This window comes from Ananas comosus, linkage group 13 (genome assembly GCF_001540865.1).
Source record: "Ananas comosus cultivar F153 linkage group 13, ASM154086v1, whole genome shotgun sequence".
In the NCBI taxonomy this organism is placed as follows: domain Eukaryota; kingdom Viridiplantae; phylum Streptophyta; class Magnoliopsida; order Poales; family Bromeliaceae; genus Ananas; species Ananas comosus.
Genome location: NC_033633.1, coordinates 2,251,262 through 2,276,761, shown reverse-complemented (window position 1 = coordinate 2,276,761; position 25,500 = coordinate 2,251,262). Strand labels below are relative to the sequence as shown.

At 35.0% G+C, this 25,500-nt stretch overlaps 2 protein-coding genes across 9 annotated transcripts in view; one reads left to right on the top strand and one right to left on the bottom strand.

The window, feature by feature from the left end:
* LOC109719755 (B3 domain-containing protein Os05g0481400) overlaps nucleotides 1-3,146 on the top strand; it is a 3,343-nt gene extending 197 nt beyond the window's left edge. The window contains exons 2-7 of the mRNA XM_020246568.1: nucleotides 1,100-1,165; nucleotides 1,335-1,430; nucleotides 1,892-1,926; nucleotides 2,006-2,177; nucleotides 2,307-2,513; nucleotides 2,761-3,146. Of these exons, the coding sequence (XP_020102157.1) occupies nucleotides 1,100-1,165; nucleotides 1,335-1,430; nucleotides 1,892-1,926; nucleotides 2,006-2,177; nucleotides 2,307-2,513; nucleotides 2,761-2,940 (756 nt within the window). The 3' untranslated portion in view covers nucleotides 2,941-3,146. The remainder of the gene's footprint in view (nucleotides 1-1,099; nucleotides 1,166-1,334; nucleotides 1,431-1,891; nucleotides 1,927-2,005; nucleotides 2,178-2,306; nucleotides 2,514-2,760) is intronic.
* Nucleotides 3,712-19,585, bottom strand: LOC109719753 (probable LRR receptor-like serine/threonine-protein kinase At1g06840). 8 transcript variants are annotated; one of them, XM_020246562.1, is made up of 22 exons: nucleotides 19,395-19,477; nucleotides 19,108-19,240; nucleotides 18,534-18,694; nucleotides 18,067-18,214; nucleotides 17,278-17,349; nucleotides 17,119-17,190; nucleotides 16,613-16,756; nucleotides 16,455-16,526; nucleotides 16,295-16,366; nucleotides 15,514-15,585; nucleotides 14,399-14,467; nucleotides 9,383-9,451; nucleotides 9,157-9,228; nucleotides 8,783-8,869; nucleotides 8,634-8,702; nucleotides 7,858-8,351; nucleotides 7,065-7,217; nucleotides 6,057-6,340; nucleotides 5,860-5,911; nucleotides 5,366-5,616; nucleotides 4,610-4,744; nucleotides 3,712-4,316 (listed from the first exon to the last, which is right to left on the bottom strand). In XM_020246562.1, exons 3-22 carry the CDS (start codon nucleotides 18,631-18,633, stop codon nucleotides 3,960-3,962), a joined length of 2,844 nt encoding a protein of 947 aa, XP_020102151.1. In that variant the 5' UTR covers nucleotides 18,634-18,694; nucleotides 19,108-19,240; nucleotides 19,395-19,477; the 3' UTR covers nucleotides 3,712-3,959. The 8 variants fall into 8 exon arrangements, with proteins under 8 accessions (XP_020102151.1, XP_020102150.1, XP_020102152.1 ...); XM_020246561.1 differs by lacking the exon at nucleotides 19,108-19,240 and having other exon boundaries at nucleotides 19,395-19,481; XM_020246563.1 differs by lacking the exons at nucleotides 18,067-18,214; nucleotides 19,108-19,240 and having other exon boundaries at nucleotides 7,065-7,196; nucleotides 17,278-17,345; nucleotides 19,395-19,584.

Below are 25,500 nucleotides of genomic sequence, written 5' to 3'. Positions count from 1 at the left end.
ACTAGACTTTTTTTTTTTTTTTTTTTGGTTTAGATTTGATGCTTAAATGTTCTTGGTAATGTGTTAGGACACATTAGATGTGCTAATAAGTTAACATTAGGAGCTTGATTTTTGGAATATATAACTTGACATGTCCCAAATTTTTTTTTTTAAAAGTCTAGTTCAGAAATGTATTTACCGAATGCAACCGCTTCGATGCTTTATTGAGCCCACAGAGAAATCTGAATATGTTTCAGAGCTCTGCTCATCTGAAGCTAAAAAAAAAAAAGAAAATGGTCCGGCGGAGGTTTCCACCGCCATTTCAGGTTTTTAGGGGCTCTAAAGCGAAGCGGTTGCGATCGGAGAACGTATTATGAAACTAGGCCTTAAGAAGTGTATAAGCACTGCTTGAAGATGCCTTAGCTGTTTTTATTAGACTTCTATTTGTTAGATTGCTGATACTAACCATTAATTCCAAAAGCTCGAGCTATTGGAGATACACAACTGATTCACTTAAAATGTACAGATACAGTGCCCACAAGTTTCGATTGTGACTTGGCACATCTAGCCTCGAGTCACTTCGAACATGATTCGGCCCAACCCAGTCTCACGTCATTTCGAACGTAACTCAGCCCAACTTGACCTCCTGCCATAAGGCAGGATGCTGGCCCCCTTTAAGCCAACACTATTTATTTTAACTAGAAGCAAATACTTTAAATTGGAAATTTTGCTTCGGGCGGAACCGGAAGCTCATTCTTGCTTCCCGACGAAGTAGAAGCTCTACACTTTCTCTTCGCCAAATGCCTCAGTTATACTATTGAAATCGAGAAGCAGTTTGGTTCCAGAAGCCAAGCCAAAAGGCATAAACTTAAATTTTAGACCTCAACGCTTAAATCTTTGGTTCATATTCGTTCTTTAACCTAACTTTCTTCGTTAGACTAAATCTTTAAATTGTACATCAACAGGTGATAATTTGTGTCTCTCTGAGCCTTCACTTTTTCAAATATGAGAATCGATAGTGAAATATTTATACACTGCAAGTCTTTGTAGTTGAACAATTTTTACTGTTACGTCTTCGGCATAACTTGTTCCCCACATTGTCTTGTTGTTGTTTAACAAGGATCTAGGGATTTCAAAGATTTCAAAAAGCCTCTTGGAAGTTGCAAAGTCCGAGCACAAACAACTGGTAAGTTCAGCGTCAGTTAAATGCATAAAGATTTTGGTGCTTGAGTTTACTGCAGTTCGGATTTGTATATTCTGATAAGTAGAAGGATGCCTTGAAGTATCGTACTTTATATGTCGAATTGTCATATCTCATTTTTCATCATGGCGCTGTCCCACTCTTTTTTCCACAGAGATGTCAGTCAAGCCCCAGGTCAAGAAAAAAGTTTGAAACTGTCGAAGTAAGACGCTCTGCAAGAGCTCGTAACCAAGTCTCATACCGTGATGAAGTAAGTCATCTTATGTTTTTAAACTATCTTAGATATTCGATTTAAAGCATGTGATTGTCAGTTGATTGAAGTTATCCGTTAACCTTTTGCTTAAATTTCTTCTTGCTAGTTGACATCTTTTATCTTAATTTCCCTTAAACCATTTTCATTCACTTATGAAACTTTCACCATGTTGTAATTATGCCACAGGAACTAATTGGTTGATATATCAGACATTGTAGTTTCTTGTACCTAGTAAGTTTTAATGTATAAAAAAACCATCAATTTGCTAAGCATGTTTATGGTTTATAGATTGTAAAGATGAGAAATATCCTTCAAGATGCAATTTATCGAGTCTTCGAGTTTTAACACCATGCTAATAAAAACAGTAGCACTGAAGGGAATAATAGTAATTTGGAGATCAATTCTCGACATATTGTAGCCTTGAGAGATTCACTTTGACCGTCTAAAACTTCTATCAGGTTGATGAAATAGATCTCCGATCGTATCGCAAAAGGTAATACTTTTTATTCATTATAGTCATTTGGCTAACTATTTCATCGTATTACTAATGCCTTTTGTTTTCTTTCTACTAGATACTGTAGAAGTGAGCAAAGTGGAAGGGGATATACAGGGAGAATCTCTTCTTATGAAGAACAAGCCCGTGCCGTAAAGAAAGCAGAGGAACTTCAAAGTGGTTTAGATCCCAACAACCCATCTTTTGTCAAAAGCATGGTTCGATCGCACGTCTCCAGTTGCTTTTGGCTTGTAAGTAGTTCCCTGCATTAATAAGTTTTTCACAAAAAAAAAAAAAAAAAAAAAAAAAGTGTATCTAGAATAGATGGCTACGAAAATAACTTGCGTTTGTGGCAATCATGATGTTACAACGACAAAAAGGGTCTTCCGTCAAGGTTCTGCAAGGAGCATCTACCTCCTAAGGAAGTGACAATGGTTTTGGAAGACGAAAATGGTGCGGAATTCGATGCCATCTACATTGGGACCCGAACCGGTCTGAGTGGCGGATGGAGAGGCTTTGCTTTGGAGCATAACTTGGAAGATGGAGATGCCTTGGTGTTTGAGTTGACCGAGCCGACTAGATTCAAGGTACTATCATTTTTCTTTTCTTTCTTTTGCACACATACCCCTTCTTGCTTCAAAATGCGAAATTGCTTAAATAATCCTGCTAAGCACGATTCAAATAGCGCTTCATCGGCCAACGCTACATCCTGCAACAAGAACCAGCACTAATGTCAGTAAACATTCAAACAGAAGCCACTCTTAAATGTTAAATTTTGTTATGATAAGAATAATTTCTGCCATTTACTGGTTTTTTTTTTTTAATCTTCTGCAGATTTACATTATAAAAGCAATTGAAGATGAAGTTGAAGCTGACGATGAGATGATCGATGATGCAGATACTAAACAAAGTATGGAATCAATGAAAAACGAAGAACCTGATGAGCAGGAATCACCTGTTTCTCAAAATCCGCCTTCGAAATCTGGATCGAACAAGCGAAAACGGCGAAGGTAGCAGCTCAGTAACATTTGAATCAAGATATATAGATGGTGTACATTTATTCTTGGACATGCCAGATCATTTTGGTTCCTTTAACTGGTCCGATCCCTTTTTTAAACTAAAACATTACTTTCGCTTCATCTTCAAGTTGTAGCGCAACCAGAAACTGTTACGAATGTTGTAGACAGATTTTTATTGCCAACTTGTGGAAAGTTTTAATCCTTTCGGTGTTATTGAAAGTAGAAGTTATTTCTAGCAGAGTTCAGATACCTGCTTGCCTTCATTCTGCAATGTACAAGGGTACAGTTTTTTTTTTTTTTTCCCTTTTTTTTTCCCCTTTGGTTCCATGTAAAGATAGTGAAAAAGATCATATTTACTGTGTGGGATTTCATTAAAGTGTAGGGTAAAGCTTTTAATCAAGCAAAGGGCTAAGATCATTCTTGAGAACGGAAGCCCTGGAGAAGATCCAAAGAGCCATTTTTGGTAAATATAGTGAATGTTGCAGGTACATAAGCAAAAAACCACAAAAAGCCCACACCCCAAGAACGCCGAAAAACTTGCTTTCGTAAACCTGGATGTTGGGGTCCTTGGAGTCATTACATTCGAAGAGAGACGAAATAAATCAAGTTAATTTTCATCATTTCAGCTTCTTTTGCTCTGTAAATATGAAATCGTCCTCTGTACAACTCATTCAAATAATGAAATCCCTTAAAAAAGTCACTTGTTTCAGCAAAAATTGGAGACAACAGTAATAACTAACAAATCAAACTATGGAGACAACAGTAATTACTAACAAATCAAACTATATTTCATGTTATTGACATCTATGCAGAAAAGCTTGATCAGTGCCGAGAAATGTAAGATCTCATCTTATATTCAGTCTCTTTATCAAAGTACACAAGCAGAACCGACCAGAAAAAGCTGCATGAACTTGCCCCTTGTAATGCGTACCAAGAAATTTGCTAGGAATACTTTTTCCTGCTATATACATACCATTACATGTAATACATTCTCAATAAAACATGCTTTCTTCATCATCGAGGGGTGACACTAACTGTGTGCATGCCACTGTACACATCATCGCTCGTGGAGACATTCGAGGAGGAATTAGGGTTTCTTAGTGCCGAGGATTTTGAAACTGATTTGGATACCTTATCAGAACTCGTTGCTATGGATTCTTCTGTTGGAGTAGTAATATAAGCTTCTGGCATCATTTTCCATATGATTTCGAGTTCTCTGACTACTTCTGACATTGATGGCCTCGCATCGGTCTCATCCTGACAGCATCTAAGCGCCAGCAAGACGAACTGTTCGATGCATTCGGGAGGGTAGGGGCCCATTCGACTGTCGATGATTGAAAACATCTTACCGGAGTGGCACGCTAGACTCGCCTATAATCGGAGAAGAGTATAGTAGTTCTTTAGCAGATTCTACTTTTGGATCCATGGAAATTACAAATCTTGATGATCTTTTATTTTCTTTTTGATTGCTTAATAATAACATTGTATCTATGGGGAAATTGATGCAGAAAAAAGCTAAAATTAAAAAACTAAACACTAAGTTGCCATTATTGAGTAAATAATTTGCTAAATTGAATTTTGAAGCGCTCTTGTTTTGTGAAACGAAAAGAATGCAAGCTTTCTCATGATATTTATTCTAGGAAGAAAGTCTAGAGATTTTATACCTCTCTAACTATGTTCTTTCCATGTGCAATTGGTTTCATTCCAGTCAATAGTTCAAGAAACACAACACCAAGGCTATAGACGTCACTTCTATCTGTCAATTTGTGAGTTAGGAAATACTCAGGATCAAGGTAACCCTGCAAAAGAAGTTTATGAGCTGAATCTCAGAAAACTTTATTGTATCCAGCGATGAGATTGGTGTATGATAGATAGTACTTTGATTTTTTATATAGCTGATAAGCAATGATTTTGACTATTGAGATTGAAAATACAGTATCTCCACCTTCAGTCGAGCTCTGGTCAAGTCTAAGACTATGGAGACGATGCGTATTCTATCAACTCATTTCCCTTCATAAATGGTGCGTTTAGTTTGTGAAAACTCAATCTGACAAACAAGCTAATGTTTGGTGTTTAAACTTCACGCTTATGAGCTATCCATATATTGAAATTTTGGGTGTAGCTTATTTCTTGTAATAGATCAGCTTCAAGGTGTTACAAATACATGTCGAACCACGAGTATATGTCAACCCAAGCTATTCACCTAGAATATAGAAGAACATTATGAAATATTTCTCATGGAATAAATTTTATTTATTATCTACTGAAGAAGATGCGAATTTCATGGAGGACCACATTCAATTTACAAGAAAGCATGCATTTTATATATGTTTGCAAAATAAAATGAAAACTTCTTAGCTTTTTAGCAGTGTTAAGCATTAAAATTAATAGCAAAAACTAATAGCGCTAGCCACACTTACTGGGGTGCCCTTTACAACAGTGGACACATAACCAGAGAATATCCCTTCAATGTTTTGTTCAGGTGCGAGCTTTGAGAGACCAAAATCAGCTACTTTCGCGATAAACTTAGAGTCCAACAATATGTTGCTGGCTTTAATATCACGGTGGAATATAGGAGGATCAGCCTCAGTATGCAGATAGAGGATACCCTTAGCAGCGCCCAGTGCTATGTGTAACCTCGTAGAGAAATTTAAAGGAACTACAGATTTTGCTGTATGGAAAAGTATAAATGGATTAGAATAGAAATATTTCACTTGCAAAAAAAACAAAAAAAAAAAAGGACTAATGTATGAAAGGTAATGCATGATAAATCACACTGAAAGAAATTCTAAAATGTTTTAGCCTTTATAATGCTTTATAAAACCCCCATACTTGATAAGGTAAACAGAGATCAAAATCTCAAGCATAACTCGTACACTCAAGAAAAATATGTATAATTGCAAGATATGATTACCAGAAAGATGATCGCGCAAAGTACCGTTTGGCATGAACTCATAGACCAACATCTGAAGTCAAATGAGCAACAAAACCATTTTAGTAGTCAAAAAAACCAAATTGACGAAAAGTTTCCAGCCTGAGAATAATACTGAAAGCAAATTTTCCCTTGGCATTAAGGATTCTAAGATGCTACTATCAGGGGATTAGGATAACCTGTTCATCTTGTTCATCGCAATATCCAATTAAGGAGACCAAGTTTCGATGATGCAATCTTGACAGCAGCTCTATTTCCGTGCAGAACTCTTTTGAGCCTTGTAGAGATTCTTCATGTGCACGTTTAACAGCTACAACTGTTCCATCAGCTAAGATTCCTTTATATACATTCCCATAGCCTCCTTGCCCAACTTGAGTTGAGCTGTTGAAATTGTCAGTGGCCAGAGCCATTTCTTCAAATGTGAAGCATTTTACACCATCAATTTTGATTGAGAATTTTGACACTGCAGAAGATGTACAGACAGAAGGTACTTGTAATATATGAATAAAGTGAAATGCGCAAAGTTTGAGTTTTTCATATACATACATACATACATATCTTGCTCTCTCTCTCTCTCTCTCTCTCTCTCTCTCTCTGTATACATATATATATATAGCATTTGTATCCATATCACATCTGGGATTTGTCCATGTATGATTCCTTTATGTATGGTAGTAGCACGCACAACAGTGTTATCCTAATCTTCAATAATATTTGTTTAGAACAGCCAAAAACTGTATGCAAGATCTAAGGGTGTAAGGTGGACTCTCACTGAAAATAACAAATTATCTAGCAAAAAATGCAAGCTCAGTCCGTTTTACTAGCAAAGGCTTCGCTTGCCAATCTAGATAAATTAACAATTAGTAATTAATAACAATTGTTGACTTGTACCGACCGTCCCTAGAGCAAGTAGCAAAGGGCTTGGTGGTTGGTATCCGAGACCCAAGTTCGAATCCTAGTTGATTCACAATTCTAGCTAAGTTTATTTCTAAATGAAATAAACGAAGCGGGTAGCGTGCTATCTCTCTCTCTCAAATAAAAAAATAAAAAAAAAAAAATCAATTGTTGACTTGTGTAGTAGCTACTAGGTGAGTAATGAAACTATTGGGTTTTTTTGTTGCATTTTGATAATTATAGAATTAGGTCATGAGTTGCTACGTGAGTTTTCAAGGAAAAGAAAAGCTTACATGAGTGCCTTTCGGAAGAGAGGCCTTTCCTAGAGCGCCTTCTCATTATAAAAACTGTAAAAATTACAGACAGAGCAGTTACACCAGCAAAGACTCCCATCAGAATTCCCACAATTCCACCCTTGCTTATCCCTGATGAACGATCATGAATCTCTGCAATAATTAGTATGTCAAATATTGTGGTATTACGGAAACAATTTAGTAATGGTTCAAAAACTTATTTGTGGCACTTGGAAACAGGCAAAGAGAGAATATTAATGAAGTTGGAATGCCACACAATAATGAATTTTGTTTGTCTACATGTTGGATCATAAACAGAAGAATGAATATTACATCATCTAAGTCAAAGCCTTCTCCCAAATGTGAAGAGTTGTCTAGACCACAACCTAAAGATGAAATGGCTACAAAAAACTTAACACTATTGGTACCTGCCATCCATGCCAGTGATAATAACTGTATTAGCACTCTCTAGAAATTGGTGCTGAATTGTGCTGACAGCTTCAAGTGTCGGCACGCCAAATTGACATGGAGGCATACTGGGGAAGTAATGTGATGCTTGATTGAGTGATTACTTTCAGTACATCAAGCAGTTTTTGGCATGAGAAAAATAAACCATTCTCTCAAAGTACTCAAATTTATTTGCAGATATTGCAGGTCAACCTTACATGACTAAAATGATATGTGACAGCTCTCAATGCTTCTCTCTTTTTTTTTTGAAGGTAAAAGCCTGTAGGCAGGCTCCCAATGTTCAAAGAAACAAAAAAAATCTTATGTAGTTGTCAGGAGTACATACCATTTGCATAAGATCCCAGGGTGAAGTTGAGAAGCTCGTATGGTCCAAAAACATCTGACAATGTGATTTCCCACCCAGAAAGCACACGTCTCAGTCGTAAAATCTCGGTCACATTGAATAAACTAGAATTACTTGGAAATAGTCTCAAGTGCATGTTCAACCTTGGACCATTTTCCCATATATATCGATCAATGTACAACTGATATACAAACAACTTTAGCAAAGAAGTTAAGTTTATCTCAAAATCATAAATATAGGGACGGAAGTCTGAAATTCCGGGACTTTTCAGTCGCAAGTCAACTCCAAGTGGCACCGCACAAAAACAAGGTATAGGAGAAGATGGGTTGTATTCATAATCGACATCCGCCGGGCATGGACTACAGTTAAAGGTCAATCTTGTCGTATTTCCAGATGCTTTGTTGACCAATTGAGGCTGGCAAAAGTTTGCTATATTGATTCGGTCTGCATAGGCACATGCAGGGTTTCCATGAAGCCTGAAGAAAACGTTAACATAATAAACTTAGATAAACCATCCTGTTCGAGACAGCTGATACACAGGTTAAATAAAAAGAGAATATATGCATCAAAAAACAAAACATCTGAACAGATCATAGTTAGATATTGGTCAGGTAAAGAGTTAGGCATCAACACAAACCTCATCTCTTATTGTCTACCTGTTATAAAGTCCACAATTGCACCACACCAAGTTAATATGTATAAACAATAAGTATGAAAATCTCTAAAATGATTACAGAGCTGTGTTGAAGAAAACATACAATACAGTAACGTTTGTAGGAGGATCAAAAGCATCTGGCACTGTTGTGAGAGAATTACTCTGAAAATCCCTGCATTATTAGCACATATATTATTAGGTACTTACAAGTATTAACTTCTGGAAAAGGTCTTTACTGGTTAGAAGTCGTACAAGACTAGACTTCTATTTCCACCAAAAGTTATGTTGTCCCAGAGATTGGATGGAACAGAGCCATACAGGAGATTGTTTGCAAGCGACCTGCAAATTTTTTTTTTAAAAAAAAGGATTAAGTACTTCCTAGCATTCTATTGTTTGTAAATCATTCAGATGCATTCATGCACACGAATCTTCAGAATTCAGATTGCCATTTTGTTCTCACATATCTACATTTAAGCAAATAACAAATACAACACTGAACAGTTTTTGTTTATGACAATATAAGTTTATGACAATATTACATCATTGTAACAGGAAGAATGCTAGATTAATTATCAAAATAATTAACTCAGGGTGCATTATACATGAAAGGCAAAATAGACACTTACAATAGCTGAAGATTAGGAAGACCCGAGAAGTTTGAAGGTATAGTTCCATTCAGAAAATTGTGTGATAAGTCACTGCCGAATTATCAGAGTATAAGGCATTATGTTCCAGAACAAGTTTGCTCCAAAAAAAATATAATTATCTTAAATCAAATGCAATAATTACAAATTAACTCTACAGAAGATCAAAGAAAGAAAATGAAAGCAAATGCTTGTGGGAATTACATACATAGTGGTGACATTAGTGGAAAGCTTATTAGTTGGTATAGATCCCTCCAACTGGTTCCAGCTAAGATCTCTGTAACATGCAAAATCTTTGCTCAAGAATCAGCCATTTAATGAATAGAATGATGGTTATATAATACTGAACTGAAGAAATTATAAAAAGCTTTTTTTTGAGAGAGAGAGAAAGGTAGCATGCTACCACTTCATTCATTAAGAAATTGAACTTAGCAACAAGGGGAGGCAACTAGGCCTCGAAACCAACGAATGACACACACACACACACACACACACACACACACACACGAANAATTATAAAAAGCTTTTTTTTGAGAGAGAGAGAAAGGTAGCATGCTACCACTTCATTCATTAAGAAATTGAACTTAGCAACAAGGGGAGGCAACTCACACACGAAACCAACAAATGACACACACACACACACACACACAGAGACACACACAAAAAAAAACAACAACAACAACTACGCACAGTGCAATGCCTGAGTGAGCGAATGTCTACAAGCAACTGTCCCAAAGTGCGCTTCTCATTTTTAAAAATTCTTCTATTCTGCTCTAGCCAAATAACCCACCATGAAGTGGCTACAGTGACTAGTTCCCACCTCCCTAAAGCTCCCCCTTTTAGTCTGCTCTCTTCCCAAAGCCAGTCGACTGAGTGACAATTGAGTAATTGCCTCTCATTCCGCAACAAATATTCCATCAAGAATCTAGTAGTTTCGCAGCCTACAAAAAGATGGTCGACCGTCTCAGCCTCCTCTATGTAGAGGATACACCCTTCCTCTCCACTCCACCCTCTTTTCCGAAGGTTATCAACAGTAAGTACCTTCCGCCTCAAAACAAGCCACACCAAGATCTTAACTTTTAGGGGGGTTCTGATCTTCTACAGCTAAACAAAACTTCTGTCTAATACTCCACTATGTTGTAGGAAACGGTACGTCAATTTGACAGAGAACTTTTCTGACTGCTCCCATCTCTATCTGACCTCGTCCTTGTTTGAGATAAAAAAAAGGTTCAAAATTCAAATTGAAAATATAGAAGGAAGGAAATAGGGAAAGGAAAGATTCAAAAGAAAAAGGAAGGAAAGTATTCAAAATAAAACAAAAGGAGTATAATTAGTTGATTGAGGTTTGTTTCCTCAATAAGTTGATTTTTAAATTATTCCCAAATGGGAATCATCTTGGAATCCTATATAAAATAAGCTCCAAATTTCGAAAAAAGGATAGAGAGATTTTTTTAACAGAAGAAACAAAAGGGAGATCCGAAAGAAAAGAAAGAAAGAGAAGAAAAGAAAGAAGAAGAAGAAAAAAAAGAAAAAGGTGAAAAAAAAAACATAGTTTTCTCTCTCTCCCTCCCTATCTCTCTCGGGTACATGCATGAGAGCCCTTGTGGGCATGCTGGCAGAGAAGGGGTGCCATGTGCACCCCACCTCCCTTGTCCGTACTACAGCAACAACAACAAAAAAAAAAAAAAGGGGAGGACTTTGGCTCTCCTATTCGACTACGACTTCGACAACGACAATCACAACGACTTTTACAACAATAGGAGATATGCATGCATACGCATAGCGTAAGTGCGTTTTTTTTGTCAATTTGATCAACCTGACCATCTTCGTGATAGGTTTCGAACCGATCAAATTTAACATTAAATCGTCACTTCCGCCCTGCGTATGCATCGCTAATCTCTAAACCGTGCGGCCATCTTCGCGATAGGCTCGGCATGGTCAAAATGATTGATCGAACCGGATATTTTACTACGTAAACCGTGCGGCCATCTTCGCAATAAGCTCGACATGATCAAAATGATTGATCGAACCGGATATTTTTACGTAAACCGTGCGGCCATCTTCGCGATAGGCTCGACATGGTCAAAATGGATGATCGAGCACCGTTCATTTTACTGCGTAAATCGTGCGGCCATCTTCGTGATAGGCTCGACACAATCAAACCCACGTACTTAAACAAAACGTGATAGAAAATATACAATAATAAAACAATAATAAAAGAATAGAAGAGAACTCTTTTGATTCGTCATCTTCGTTCGATTCGATCGTATTGCTCGACGTGATAAATTTCGTATATTAAAAAAAAAAAGAGACGAAATTTCATATATTTGGACAAATAAAAAAAAAACAAACAAACAAACAAAAAAAAAAGAAAAAAAAGGAGGGCACCCCCCTTTTTCTCTCTTAGTTTCGTACAGAGAGAGAGGGGGACTCCCTCTCCCTCTCTCGCAGCCAACAAAAAAAAAAAAAAAAAAAAAAGAAAAGAAAAGAAAAAAAAGANAATCTAAAATACAGTATAGAAATTCATAAGAAAATGGCAGTTTTTAGTAGTGTCTTTCAAAGAGCAAATAATGCAGTACAACAAATGAAAAAAAAAAAAAGAAAAAAAAAAAGAAAAAAAGAAGAGAAAAGAAAAGAAAAGAAAAGAAAAGAAAAAAAAAATAACAAATACAAAAAATCTCTCCCTGGCAGCCAACAAAAAAAAAAAGAACAAAATTTGAAGAGTTGGATTTGAGTTATTTAATTTGAAAATGGTTCAATCCATCATGGGCCCAATGAACAAACTCTACAAGCAATAAAAAATAAAAAATAAAATAAAGCACCAAGCCCACATGCAGAGCCCACATGCAGATTCGGGTCCAAGGCCCAGAACATATAAAATCCAAAACCTATCTCAGTCCACATGCAGATTCGGGTCCAAGGCCCAAAACATGCAAAGTCTGAAATCCATCTCAGCCCACATCCAGATTTGAGCCCAAAACCAATGAAAATCCATATAAATAAACTTCTCAACCCAAAACCCAAATCCACAAATAAAATCCCAAAATAATCCAAAGTCCACAAATAAAATATCAAAATTCAAAGTCCACAAATAAAATCCCAAAACCCAAAGTCCACAAATAAGATACAAAATCCAAAACCCACAAATAAAACCCAACCAAATCTACCAAACTTATGTCATCCAAATGCCTCCAACCCAAACCAAATTTATGGGCTTTCCAAATGGGCCCCCCTATTACGAATTAATTCTATGAATTAATTTCATGGGTTTGCTAAATGGGCCCCCCTATCATGAATTAATTTTATGAACCTAATTCATGAGTTTTCCAAATGGGCCCTCTTATCATGAATTAATTTCATGGGTTTTCCAAATGGGCACTCTTATCTCATGAACCCAATTCATCATGAATTAACTTCATGAACCTAATTCAATAGGCTTTCTAAATGGGTCCCAATTATTAACTACTTTCATGAACTCATTTTATGGGCTTTCCAAATGGCCCCCTATCATGAATTAATTTCATCAATTAATTTAATGGACTTTACAAACAGGCTCCCAGCATGAATTAATTTCATGAATCAGTTTCATGAGCAAACCAATTGCAAACTCTCGACCGTCAAGTCGTTAAACTGAGCAAATCAAATTCAGATATGACCGTCAAGTCGTTAAACTGAACAAGTGACCATCAAGTTGTTAAACTGAATATTTGACCGTCAAGTCGTTAAACAGAGCAATCAAATCAAACCCTTTCGACCGCCACGTCACTAAACTGAGCAACTCAATTCAAAATCGACCGCCATGTCGCCAAACTGAGCACCTTAACTTCAATCGACCGCCAAGTCGTTAAACTGAGCAAATCATGTTCAAATATGACCGTCAAGTCGTTAAATTGAACAAATGACTGTTAAGTCATTAAACTAAACATCCGACTGCCATGTCATTAAACTGAGTACCAAAACTCAAACCGACCGCCATGTCGCTAAACTGAGCATTTCAATTCAAAATCGACCGCCATGTCGCTAAACTAAGCAACTCAATTTAAAACCGACCGCCATGTCATTAAACTGAGCACAAAAACTCAAATTGACCGCCATGTTGCTAAACTGAGCACTAAAACTCAAACCAACCGCCATGCCATTAAACTGAGCAACTCAATTCAAAATCGACCACCATATCGCTAAACTGAGCAACTCAATTTAAAATCGACCGCCATGTTGCTATACTGAGCACCTCAACTTCAACCGACCGCCATATCATTAAACTGAGCAACTCAATTCAAAATCGACCGCCATGTCGCTAAACTGAGCATCTCAACTTTAATCGACCATCAAGTCAATAAACTGCGTATTTAATTTTATGAAATCTATGTACAGTAGGGGAATGCCCCTACTTAAGCTATGTACACGGCAAATCATATTAATAAAATTTTATTTGCCTGTTTGGTCTCTTTTATTATCAGCATTTATAGTCGGTCTCTTAATCGAGGGTTCCTTAACACTGAAAGTGTGGGGTAATTAACAGTAGATTATTCAGTCTGTTGGAAGCCATGAACCTATAATCCTGATTTCAAAATTAAAATTAGACAAATTTAATCTGTACCATGGATGACCACTCGCCTTAGAAACACCTATGGCGGGGCCGGTTCGTTCGCGGCAGATAGTCCTCTCTATGGGTTAGAGTAATTGCAGGGAGTGAATCTTTTAACTGCAAGATCAATTCTCTATCTTGTTGTGATCTAGGGATCAAACCCGACAAAATCGTATGCCACTTCCACTCATTACCTTCGACACACTCCCTACCCGGATAATTTTACACACTCCACCACTAAAAATGCGAGGATAATGGGACATCAAAAGAGACACGGATGTTTTTATGTGGTAAGAGCTCATAGTTTAGGTTTGTAGAGCAAATTGCTCATTTTTGAAAGTATAGGGGTATGTGTGGAAGAAATTTAAGTTTTAAAAGGTATATATGAATATTTGGATTTTTTTAAGAAAAATATTGGAAAGGGGTTGTGCAAATATTTATGAAATCAACAAGACATCACTGCAGCAATACAAGTTAGTGGATAACCCAGAGTATTAGAATAGCATGTGTCATGAAATGTCATTAGGTTTGGGTGTGTAAGAAGTATATACCAAGTTATCAAGTGAAAATTTCAAGCATAGGTATCTGTGTATTGGTCTCGTTTACATCAGTCGCACTGTAATACTAGAAACTTACAAATAACCAAGTTGGGGAATCCCACTAAGATCAGGAATTGTTCCTTTCACGCTGCAATTTCGAAGACTCCTGCAAACGGAAATTAGTCTTGCTCATTTTATGTTCTTGTTTCACTTATCCATGCAACATTTAACTTGAGGATTGTGAAAAAGTAAATCATGATCATACTGATATTAGATACCATATAGATCCTAACAAGTAGTACACATTCAATTATAAAACTGCAAAATTTAATAATCAAAAGATATGAAAGACCTCTATTAAGACCTAAACCATATAAAGTCAGAAATTTATTTCCACTATCTGGGAACAAATGTTAAGGACGCATGAACTTGAAACAGCAAATTATTTACATGATAGAAAGGGAAAAAGAAATGGAGACAAGGATGTGGGATGCAACCTAGTCAGCTATATTCCTCAGATGAAACTAAAAAAATTCAAGCAACATTAATATAAATATGTCCAAATTTAGGCTAGGATCTTTCATTATGAATAAAGGTACACACTAGTAATGCCTCAGAAACATAATTTCATGCTATGGATATTTCCAGCTTATGCATTTAGGAAAGGTTATCTAATAGAAAAGCTACAATACTAACATAAGCCCATAGATTTACAGGTTGAAAAGTTGTATCGTCAAAAACGAGTAACATACAGGAGAACATATGACAATATCCCCTAACTTGTGCACTATAAGAATGGTTAACAATGCTAGGAGATTGAGGAAACCACTTAATGACAAAACTATATCCAATCCGACCTCTCTTTTATGAGAAGCAACTCTTTAGTGTCAACCATCAAGGATAAATAGCACTCCTCTGGTTCTACTTCAACCTCTATGTTGCTTCTTTCTGATTCTCTAGCACTACTTCCCTCAAATTACTCAGCAAAACTCAACATTCAAATTAGAGGCAATTTAACAAATATGCAAAAGCTTTCAGGTTACAAGCTTCAACCTTTGTCATGGAGATGAGATATTGCACCATAAAAGATATATTGTGTTGCCAAAAAAAAAATGTGAATTAACAAACAGAAACATTTAGCATAGGGCCATTATATTTCAATATATGTAGAAACATCACACAAAAGGGCAGAGTAAAATAGAGTGCACTCACAGTTTTAAAAGCGGTCTCATGTTGCCATATGAATCAGGAATGCTGCCACTGAAATTATTATTATCTAGCTGACTGCAACAAGACAAAAATTTATAAGCAGAGAGCGAAAGTCAAATTTATGACACGAGTAATATAACAACAAGAACATTCTAGCACTTATTAACGCACTGGTGTGTCAACATGAAGTTATTTATATGCAAGTCGTATGAGTGCTCAATGAAATATCACTTTGGCATAGTTCAGCTAAAGAGAAGTACTGATTCTGATAATTGTTTTTTCTTCTTTGAAACGTACTGATTCTGATAATTCAAATCAATCAATCATGCAGAGTTAGGTTAACAAAATCGTGTCAATGCATAAACAAGTACCTTTTTCGCTTCAGAATGAATATTAATATAGTTTAGCAGCAATTTTTGCAGAATGGAAAATTTGCTGGCATTAAAAGTTCAATTCAAGGGAAAAACATTCCTTGGTTTTAATAAATTAGTATGCCAAGAGAAAAAAGTTTCAGGTTACAAAAGTTACTACATTGATTAAGGCATAGGGGAAACTAGTTCTAAGGAAGAAATGAAGGCAAAAAATAGTAAGGCAAATGCTCAGAAATTTGAAGTACCTAGACGGAACAAAAAAAATAATAAAAAAAAGAATAAAAAATAAATGAAAAAACAAAAAGAAAAGAAACTTAAAGTAAATATTTACTTGTCTCTGACAGAATTTTTACACTAGTTCATGTTTAAGATTATTTTTTTCTTTTTTGAAAACAATGAAGTATGTTACATACAGAATTTTCAGTTTCGGCATCTCTGACAATTCTGGAGGAAGATAACCAGTCAGGTTATTGTTGTCCATTAGGCTGTAAAGAGATCACAAAAGAAGTATGATATAAGTACATAATTGCAATTAATGGTTTGACTTACCAAAATAGCAGGAATGGCACTTACAAATGCAGGAGAAGTGGTAATCTGGACAACTCAGGTGAGATTTGACCACTTAATGAGTTATTATTCATGTGGCTGTATGAAAAGAAAATAGCAAGCAACTTAGGAAATAGCTCTGTTTTCCTAACTGAAAACAGTGAATGTTAATCAAATCTACTTACAAATGCTTTATACTGCTCAAATTAGCAAATGACTTTGGTATTGGGCCTGATATTTGGTTCTGATCAATTTGTAGTCTATCTAAGTTTGGAAGGTAACCAATCTCTTCTGGTATAGAACCAGATAACTGATTACCACTCACAAGTCTGCAGAAGATACCATGAGAAATGTTAGTCACTATTGTATCTTTTAGCATGGAAGCAAAGAAGGAACATAATTTTCATGCAAATACACTGCATCAACAACATAATTTTTTTTTTTTCTTTTTTTCGCCGTTCTGCCAGGGGCCTTCGATGCCCCACCTTTGTAGCCTAGTTCATATTTTCAATGAATGAAGCAGATAGCGTGCTACCTTTCTCTCAAAAAAAAAAAAACAAGAAATGAGAGAGAGAGAGAGAGAGAATTAAGCCAGAGGGTGCCAAATTCGACAATGGAAGAACACAAACTATTGAGCATATTAAGAAAGTAAAGTAAAGCTACATTACATCCTGAATTATATGCAACTTACAAAAGCTTCAGAGTTGTGATATTGCCCATCTCCTTGGGGATACTACCGTTTATCTTGTTCCACATGACATCACTGCAGAGAGTAAAATTGGATTTTATCAGCTATAGGAGGAGAAATAGAATTAGCAAAATGAAGTTAGATGTTACAGTTATCTCTCACAATATTTTCAAGTGAGACAGATGACCCAGCTCAGGAGCTAAACTTCCAGAAAGATTCAACTTTAGCAACTGCCTACACAGGCAAAATCATTGTGAAGTAATATAACAGCAGTGATAAAAAATAAATAAAATAGCATAGAAGTAGTTGATCTTGCTTGTTAAACAGAGTAACTAATTCAGATGTGCACAAATTTTAACCAAGTGGCATAGTATTAAAGAAATATCATTATTCAAATATGAGAAACATTTCTGATAGAAACAAAAATAAGAAAAATTTACTCAGAAGAAAATTACAAAAGGGTGTGCCAATGGACAAGACTTCTGAATGTAGTCTCATATCTCCTATTATTCGCAGATCCTTTAGCTTTTATATTGCTCATTATGCTAAGTTTTGGAATTTTGAGTACTTAGAGGAATAGCATGGCAAATGGAAAATTATAGCTACTGTGGAAAGTCCTAATCTATCAAAGGGCCATGCTTGGAAACCTCAGTCTTGGTGTAGGAGATGAAAAAGCTGGACGACCAGCTGAATAAGAAAATGGTAGTTTAACAGTTCTGATAGCAAGAAAAGAACAGAAAAGAACGAAAAAAAAACTTTAGAGCTCGAATAATTTTTTAAAAATAATTACAGCTTGAATATAGTACAAGTGATTCATTTCTGCCAAGCTATAGTAACAGTTGGGATCCTTAAGAAAAAAATCAGAACATCACTGGAAAGAAGGAAAGCCAAAAGTAAAGAAAGGAAATGTGAAAAAGAACATGGTAAAAATAGTGGAGAAGTTCATCATACAATTCACGTATATGCTGATAACTATCATTTGACATTGCATCACAAAAGATCCCTGCCCAATTTGCTAAACATGGATCTCCGCTATTCCATGTATGAAGGTGGTTCATGGGATCGACTAAACTGCTTCTGATAGCTCGTAATGCATTAACTGCATATTAAGAGAAAAATGATGACCCTCATTTTATGAGCCTGCTCACAGAAGAAAGGAATATCATAAGGAAATACACTTCAGAAAGTAAAATACATGGCATTTGACAGTAAAACTTCCTGTCTCAAAATATTCAAGGAAAAACAGTTACTTAAAAACTAGTTTCCTGGCTATTGCTCTAAGTTTAGGGTTATCTTAATATCTAATCAAACTTTTTTTCTATTTTTGTTCTGAAATTAGGATACATAACATTCTAAACAGAAGCATATCTTGAAGTTACAGCTATTTGGATTTCAGATTAAAGCAGTTGATGAGTGACCTTCAGCTGGATCAGTACTTTGTGCCCCAGAAACTCGAACATTGTAAAAAGATAATAAGACCAGAATGACCACAAAGAAGAGAGCTTGAGCTTCAGGCATCTTAGAGAGAATATCAGCAAGCGATATTCAGGATGCAGACTCGCTGAAGATGAATACCTTCCTGTTCAAATCAAATCAATAATTACTAGAGCTTAAAATAGTATTGTAATAGATGATTAGTGGTTTTAATTTCATCATTCAGCAGGCGTGGCAACACAAAGTTACTTGTGTCAAAAATAGATCCAAATTTCTCAACAAGAAAACTAAAAATGCATAGCACTTTGACCACAGGATACAATATTAAGCTCAAACACCAAATATGCCCTATACACCAAAACGGGGCTTATAACTTCGGAAGATACGTTAATAAGACAATAAAAAACTAGAGCTACGCTAAATAAGCCTCATTAGCATATCTACTTCATAAATCTACAAAATTCAACTATTACAATTATTTTTTACACCTAAAAGTGAATTATAAAAACATAAGCATAACTCACATGCAAGCAAAAACACAGAGAACAAAACACTCACAAAGTTCAATACAGCAACATCAGGAATTCGATTTTACATAGGAGAAGCCGCAAAATTCAAAACGATCAGGATCATAAACGCAAATTAACCTTCAGTAACCAAAGATTCCAGTTTTTTTAATCCAGGAGAAACCCTAAAATATAACCAAATTCTAATAAGATCACGAACTCATATCCAAAACACTTCCATCGTTTGAGAACATCAAAAGGAAAATCACAGAAAATTGAGAAAAAAAAATCCACAAATTCTCGACAACAATGGAGTCCACTATCATGAGGAATCGGAACCTAAGAGGAGACGACGACGACGATTCGAGAGACGAGGGATCGACGAAGCGCGAGAGAGTAGTGTGAGAGTATGCATAAGAAGTGGGGGGAACGGAGCCATTTGGGGACTTAAATAGTGAAATTTTGTGTTGTTCGCTTCTTCGCTCTCGCGCCGCAACGACGTTGACCGCTGCGTCGTTCTCGCCCGGGCATTTAATAAGACGGCGCCCGCTTGTTAGTTTTGCGAACTCGACAGACAAAAATTTTATGGGCATAATTTTCAAACTAATTAGTTTGGGCACTATATGGATCGGCACTATGTGGCGCCGATCCGACGGCCACGGATGAAAAGAAAAAAAAAAAAAAAAATTTTAGAGAGAGAGAAAAAGCAATTGAAATCTTCAATCGTCGAATCAGTCACGTGGTACCGATCCGCATAGTCAATTTGGGGACCATGCCCATAAAATTTTTGTCCCAACTAGACTTGGTCATGAAAACGTCAATATCTGTATAATTATTAACAAAAGTTCAGATGATGATCCCGCAAGTTCAATGTCCCAAAATCGTTATAACTTTCTCTAGGAAACTGTTTTTGTCTTCTTACTTCTTCTAAAATTTAGAAGATTTAAAATTTTTTTAAGAAATTTCAATCTTATTTTATATTATAAAATTATAACGGCGCTCGCTATTGCAGAAGCATGTAAATTTCTCACATAAAAATTATACTTTTAAACACCACATCACTAAAACTAAATTTTGTATATATATATATTTTTTTAAACTAGGGATAATTGTCTATATAATTCTTAAAGCTTGGAAAAATAAAAATATCTAATTTATCATTATTTTTTTTGTTTTTAATATACTTCTTATATGTTCCTCGGTTATTCAAAAATATCTCCACAGTTATCACATGTTAAGTTATCTCAGTTAAACGTGAGTTAACGTGAGTTTGAAAGGACAAAATAGTAATTTTATAGAGATAATGGCTATTACTAACAATTCACCGATAGAATTTAACTCTAGAGGTATATTTGATACAACTTGAAATGTAAAAAAAATATTTTTAATATGAGCCTTCTAAGAGGGATAAATCAGAAAACCGAAAATTTTTCAGAGGTATATAAGCAACCGCCCCTTTAAACTACTACAATATATAAAAATTACATTTTGGATGCTAGTTACAGTGTTTTCCTCTAAAAGAGAGCTAATTTAGAGAGTAGGATTACTGTACTCTTATGAGTATAAAATTATTTGTACTCATAAATTTTTAGTCGTTGGACGAAGGGATGTACAGTTAGGATGATAATGGTCTTCAGTTAAAATGATAATGGTCTCATAGAGTTGAGTGGATAATCGGTTGAATAGTACAATCTAACAAATAAAAATAATCTAAGCACCCGTTTGGTTCGGGGTTAAGGGCTCCTTAACCCCGAAGTTATTCCCAAACACCAAATTGGTACTAACCCCACCCCACTCCACTACTCCAACCAAACAAAACACTATTTTACTCACTATCCTTTTTATCCCATCTACTCCAACCAAACACTATTTTATCTATACCTGAACTAAATCCAATTCTCAACCAAATATAAAATTACTCTAACCTCACATTAACCCTGAACTTAACTCTATCCCTAAAATAACAAGTTTTTACTTAACCAAACGGTGGCTAAGAGATAAATGTAGCGACCAAAAACTTATGAATAAAAAAAAAAATTATACTCATAAAAATATAGCAGCTGAACTTATAAAACCTTAAATACTACAGTTGCTAGGAAACTAGAGCAATTAATAATCATTGCTTTGAGAGTGACACGTCGTATTGAACGGTTATGTGCCAGGAAAAGATTTGACCGGCCCACTGAAGCTGAAGTAGTGTTCCAGAAATTTGGTCCTCAACATGATTTGATGAATGTCAAGACTTGGTCAACTAAAAATTTCATTAAAAATGTCCATGGGTGGCAATATTTAAAGTCTTATCTGAATTCAAATTCGAAAATATGATTTTGAATATAAATTTTTAAAAAAAAATTTGACGAATTTGAATTCGAATATGAATTTTATTTCTATCCAAATCTGAGAATGAAATTTTATATTATACAATCTATATAAATATTTGATATTATATTTTAACTTGTATTTTAAATTTTTATTTTTAATATAATATATTTTAAATATGATAAAGAGAAATAATTGTTTCGGGTTCGAGTTCTGGTTGCGAGTGTTGGGTCAGGTTCGAGTTTGGATATGCATTTTTAATATCCATTGAATTCATATTCGAGTTTGGATTTTGGGTTCCGGTTTGGATTTTGAACAATCCGTCCTGAACACTCGTTGTCATCCCTAAGTCTAATAATTAATATCCGAAGTTTTAAATTTAAATTTTAGTTATTTTATATTTATAGTTGAACTTATTGAGTTATTTCTAACAAATAAATAAAATAATTAGCTTGCTACGTTTTTCTCTAAAAGAAAAAAAAGACTTGGTCAAACATAGGACAAGGTTGCCTTATTGCAATACTAGCATAGAACCCGCGCTTCGCTGCGGTTAATGATCGAAGCGCGATTAACTATTAATTTTATATCATAATTAAATAAAATTATAATGAAACGGGTAAGTAGAAAAATAAAATAAAAAAATTTATAGTTAAAAAAAGGTAAACAAAGAAAGATTTATCTAAATATTATATATTTTTTTGCCAATATAAGAAGATAAATATATGCCCCAAAAGAAATTGGTAATCATATAATCATTTCTATTTAATAAAAAGAGATTCACCTAGATATTGTATTTACGGTTAATTTTACACTATGTTTAATAAAAAGTAAGATTAAATAAGGTAAAAACGGATCATATGCTCTAGAAAAATTGAGGAAAAAAAGAATAAAAATTAAAGTAGGAAAAAATTGATTAGAAATTCACTTACATAACAATACTTTTTATTAAACATAAAAGACATTTGAACTTTCCTAAAAAAACTAATAAAAAAAAACATAATATCAAAAATAAAAAATGAAAACAAATAAGTTATGAAGATATATCTTTTAAGTTACATCTAAAAAGAAGAAGAAGAACTGAGTTACAAACTCTCCGCCACCGGCACCACGCCGCCGCGCGCGTACCCGCCGCCGGGCCCGCCGAACCCCGCGCCCCACCCCCGGCCAAACCCCGCTCCCTCGCGCGCCCCGCGCCTGACACTGCCGACAGCTCGCGCCGCCCGCTCGCGCTGGGGAGAGGGGGAGAGAGGTGCCCGTGTCCCGCGCCGCCGCCCCTCCGCTCGTGCCCGCCCGCGCAGTCGCCCACCCTCGCCCACGCCGCGCCCGCGCCCCGCGCCGGAGCCGGAGCTCGCCCTCTACCTAATGTTGATCTGGTGGAAAGATCTATGTTTAGAGAGAGATTGGGGGAGATAGAGATGGATTGAGGGAGAGAGAGAGAAAGGAGAGAGATAGAGATAGGTTGAGAGAGAGAGGGAGGTACCTTCACAGCTGGTTTAGAGAGAGATTAGGGGAGATATTGAAAGAGAGAGATTGGGGGAGATATTGAGAGAGAGAGAGATTTGGGGAGATATTGAGAGAGAGGAATTTTTTTAGAGATTGGGGGAGATATTGAGAGAGAGAGAGAGAGAGAGGAGTAGAGATAGGAGAGAGAGAGAGAGAGAGAGAGAGAGAGATTGGGGGAGATATTGAGAGAGAGAGAGAGAGATTTGGGGAGATATTGAGAGAGAGGAATTTTTTTAGAGATTGAGGGAGATATTGAGAGAGAGAGAGAGAGGAGTAGAGAGAGAGAGAGAGAGAGAGAGGGGATTGTGAGAGAGGAGCAGAGAGAGAGGGGGGGGTTCGGGGTGCCTCGATAACAGCCCAACAGACGTGGGTTAACAGGAACGCGACACGTGGCGTTAGAGAGTGTCAAATAGTGTTTGTATAGATAGCTTAAAATATTAAAAAAAATTATTTTTCAGGAAAAATTATAAAATACATTTTATTATTTTTAATTTAATTTATAGAAAATAGGAAAGATAATTTTTTTGAAGACCAAACTAACGAAAAATAATCGAAAAACAACCTACTCAAATTTTCTTTCAGAAAGCGAAATATTAATTACGTTTTTTTTAATCCTAATGAAAAAACTTTACATATCCTCTCTACAGTTTTTTTTTTTTTTCATTTTAGTATTATGTGATCTTAATTATAGCACTTAAGTTTTTTTTAAAATTTCTTTTTTTTTTTCATAACACCTATTAATTTTTCGTTAAAATAATCATGTGTGCATTTTGTGTGCCATGAGTCATTGCTTTTGGGCTATTCAGGACTCACTAAAAACGATCAGGATTTTTTTTTTTTTTTTTTTAGAAATAGGTAGCACGTTATCTGCTTCGTTTATTTCATTTAGAAATAAACTTAGCTGGAAATGTGAATCAACTAGGATTCGAACTTAGGTCGCGGATACGAACCACCAAGTCTTTTGTCACTTGCTTTATTTATTTCATTAAAAAGTTTCATATCTTTTTCAGAAACATTTATAAGACATTTCATATGCACATTTAACAAAAAATTAACAGTGTTAAAAAAATAAAATATTCATGTGATATAGTTAAACTATGATTCTGCTGTGAATAAAGTTTGGTTCAAAGTAAAACCATGAGAATATTTTTTTATGAAAAAAATTTTGGTAAAAAAAAGTTTATGTTTATAGCGTTCCGTTTATAGAAAAAAATATATTTTTATTAATATTTATTTGGTTGAAAAAAAATGAATGAAAAAATTTTTACGTAGTGCAGTTTGAGTTTTCGTTTTTCATCAACAAATAGCAAAAAATAAAAATTTCATTTTTTTTAAATTTGTAAAAATATTTTCACGTCGAACTAAATAAAAAAATTACTGAAAATAATTTTTCGATTCGTTTCCGCAAGCGAAACGCCTCTCAAAGAAAAAAAAATAAACTTCAAATACCACTCTTGATTTCGCACTTTCTCACTTTTGTACTGTATGATTTAAAGTATATCAATATAGTATTCTATGATTTTAATTTTTTCTTTTCGTCAGTCCCTCCATTAATTTTTGTTAAATCATATATAAAAAACTTCAGATACATAATTTATAGTTTATCGAATATTTACTTTAGTACCCTTTAATTTTGTTTATCGAATATTACTTTAGTGCACTTTAGTTTTAACGTTGTAACGAAAAAAAAAAAAGGTGAAATGAGATAATAAAAAGAAAAATAAAATTATAAGTTACTAAAGTTAAAAAGTGAGAAATTATAGGGGTGGTACGTGAAGTTTTCGCAATGAAAAATAAACCAAGGTCCATCGCGTAATGGCATTTCGGTGAATAATTCTAACATCAGGGGTCATCTCAGAAGCTTGGCCCAGGCTTTGTACTGTTTGTTCGGTGGAAAGTAACAGTAGTCGCGGGGGGACAGGGCCGTACTTTCCACTGTTTTGCGGAACGGTACTTTTGAATAAAATAAAAGGAAAAAGATAAGAAAACCCCTCAACTGTAGAACGTTTTAAAATAGATCCTCATCTTTTTTTTCTTTTTCTTTTTTTTCAACACCTTGTAGCTTCTAATTTTATAAACCAACCGTGGCTCTCGAAAAGTTCAAATTATTAAATAAGCATCTTTTTAAAAAAACTTAATACATCAAAATACAATAGTTTTGATATTTTTATTAAAAGAAAGTAAATGTGAGGGGTTAAGTTTCATAATTGAATACAGCTGAGATGAATTTCAGTGCATTTTACTCTTACACATATTACATAAATTATGGCTAAAAATAATAATAATAAGGGTTAATTTTTATACATGTCACTGCAAAGTGTAAACATAATGAATGACAAATATATTTATATAAAGTTCAACTTTTATATGTTGTCCCTACAAAAGTCTTAATGTTTTCAAATATATTCCTGCCGTTAGAATACTTTAGAAAACTTAAATTAACTATAGATTAAATACTTAATTCTGGTTAATTTTTGATATTTTTATCCCGTATTATGACTTTTGAAAGAATACATTTGTGATGGTAAAATTAAAAATGTAAACCGTTCTCTGACGGCTCTCTAATAATATCAAACTAGAGGAATATATTTAAAAATATCTGAATTTTTACATAATCAATATA

What these genes read in the sequence shown, in the direction of transcription:
- LOC109719753 (XM_020246560.1), bottom strand. Translation starts at nt 19,494, where the DNA reads ATGGCTCCGTTCCCCCCACTTCTTATGCATACTCTCACACTACTCTCT. An exon ending in ATTCCCCAACTTGGTTATTT is followed by an intron (nt 9,452 to 14,398) that starts GTAAGTTTCTAG and finishes TGCATGTTACAG; the next exon opens with AGATCTTAGCTGGAACCAGT. An exon ending in CCTGGGATCTTATGCAAATG is followed by an intron (nt 7,218 to 7,857) that starts GTATGTACTCCT and finishes TAATTATTGCAG; the next exon opens with AGATTCATGATCGTTCATCA.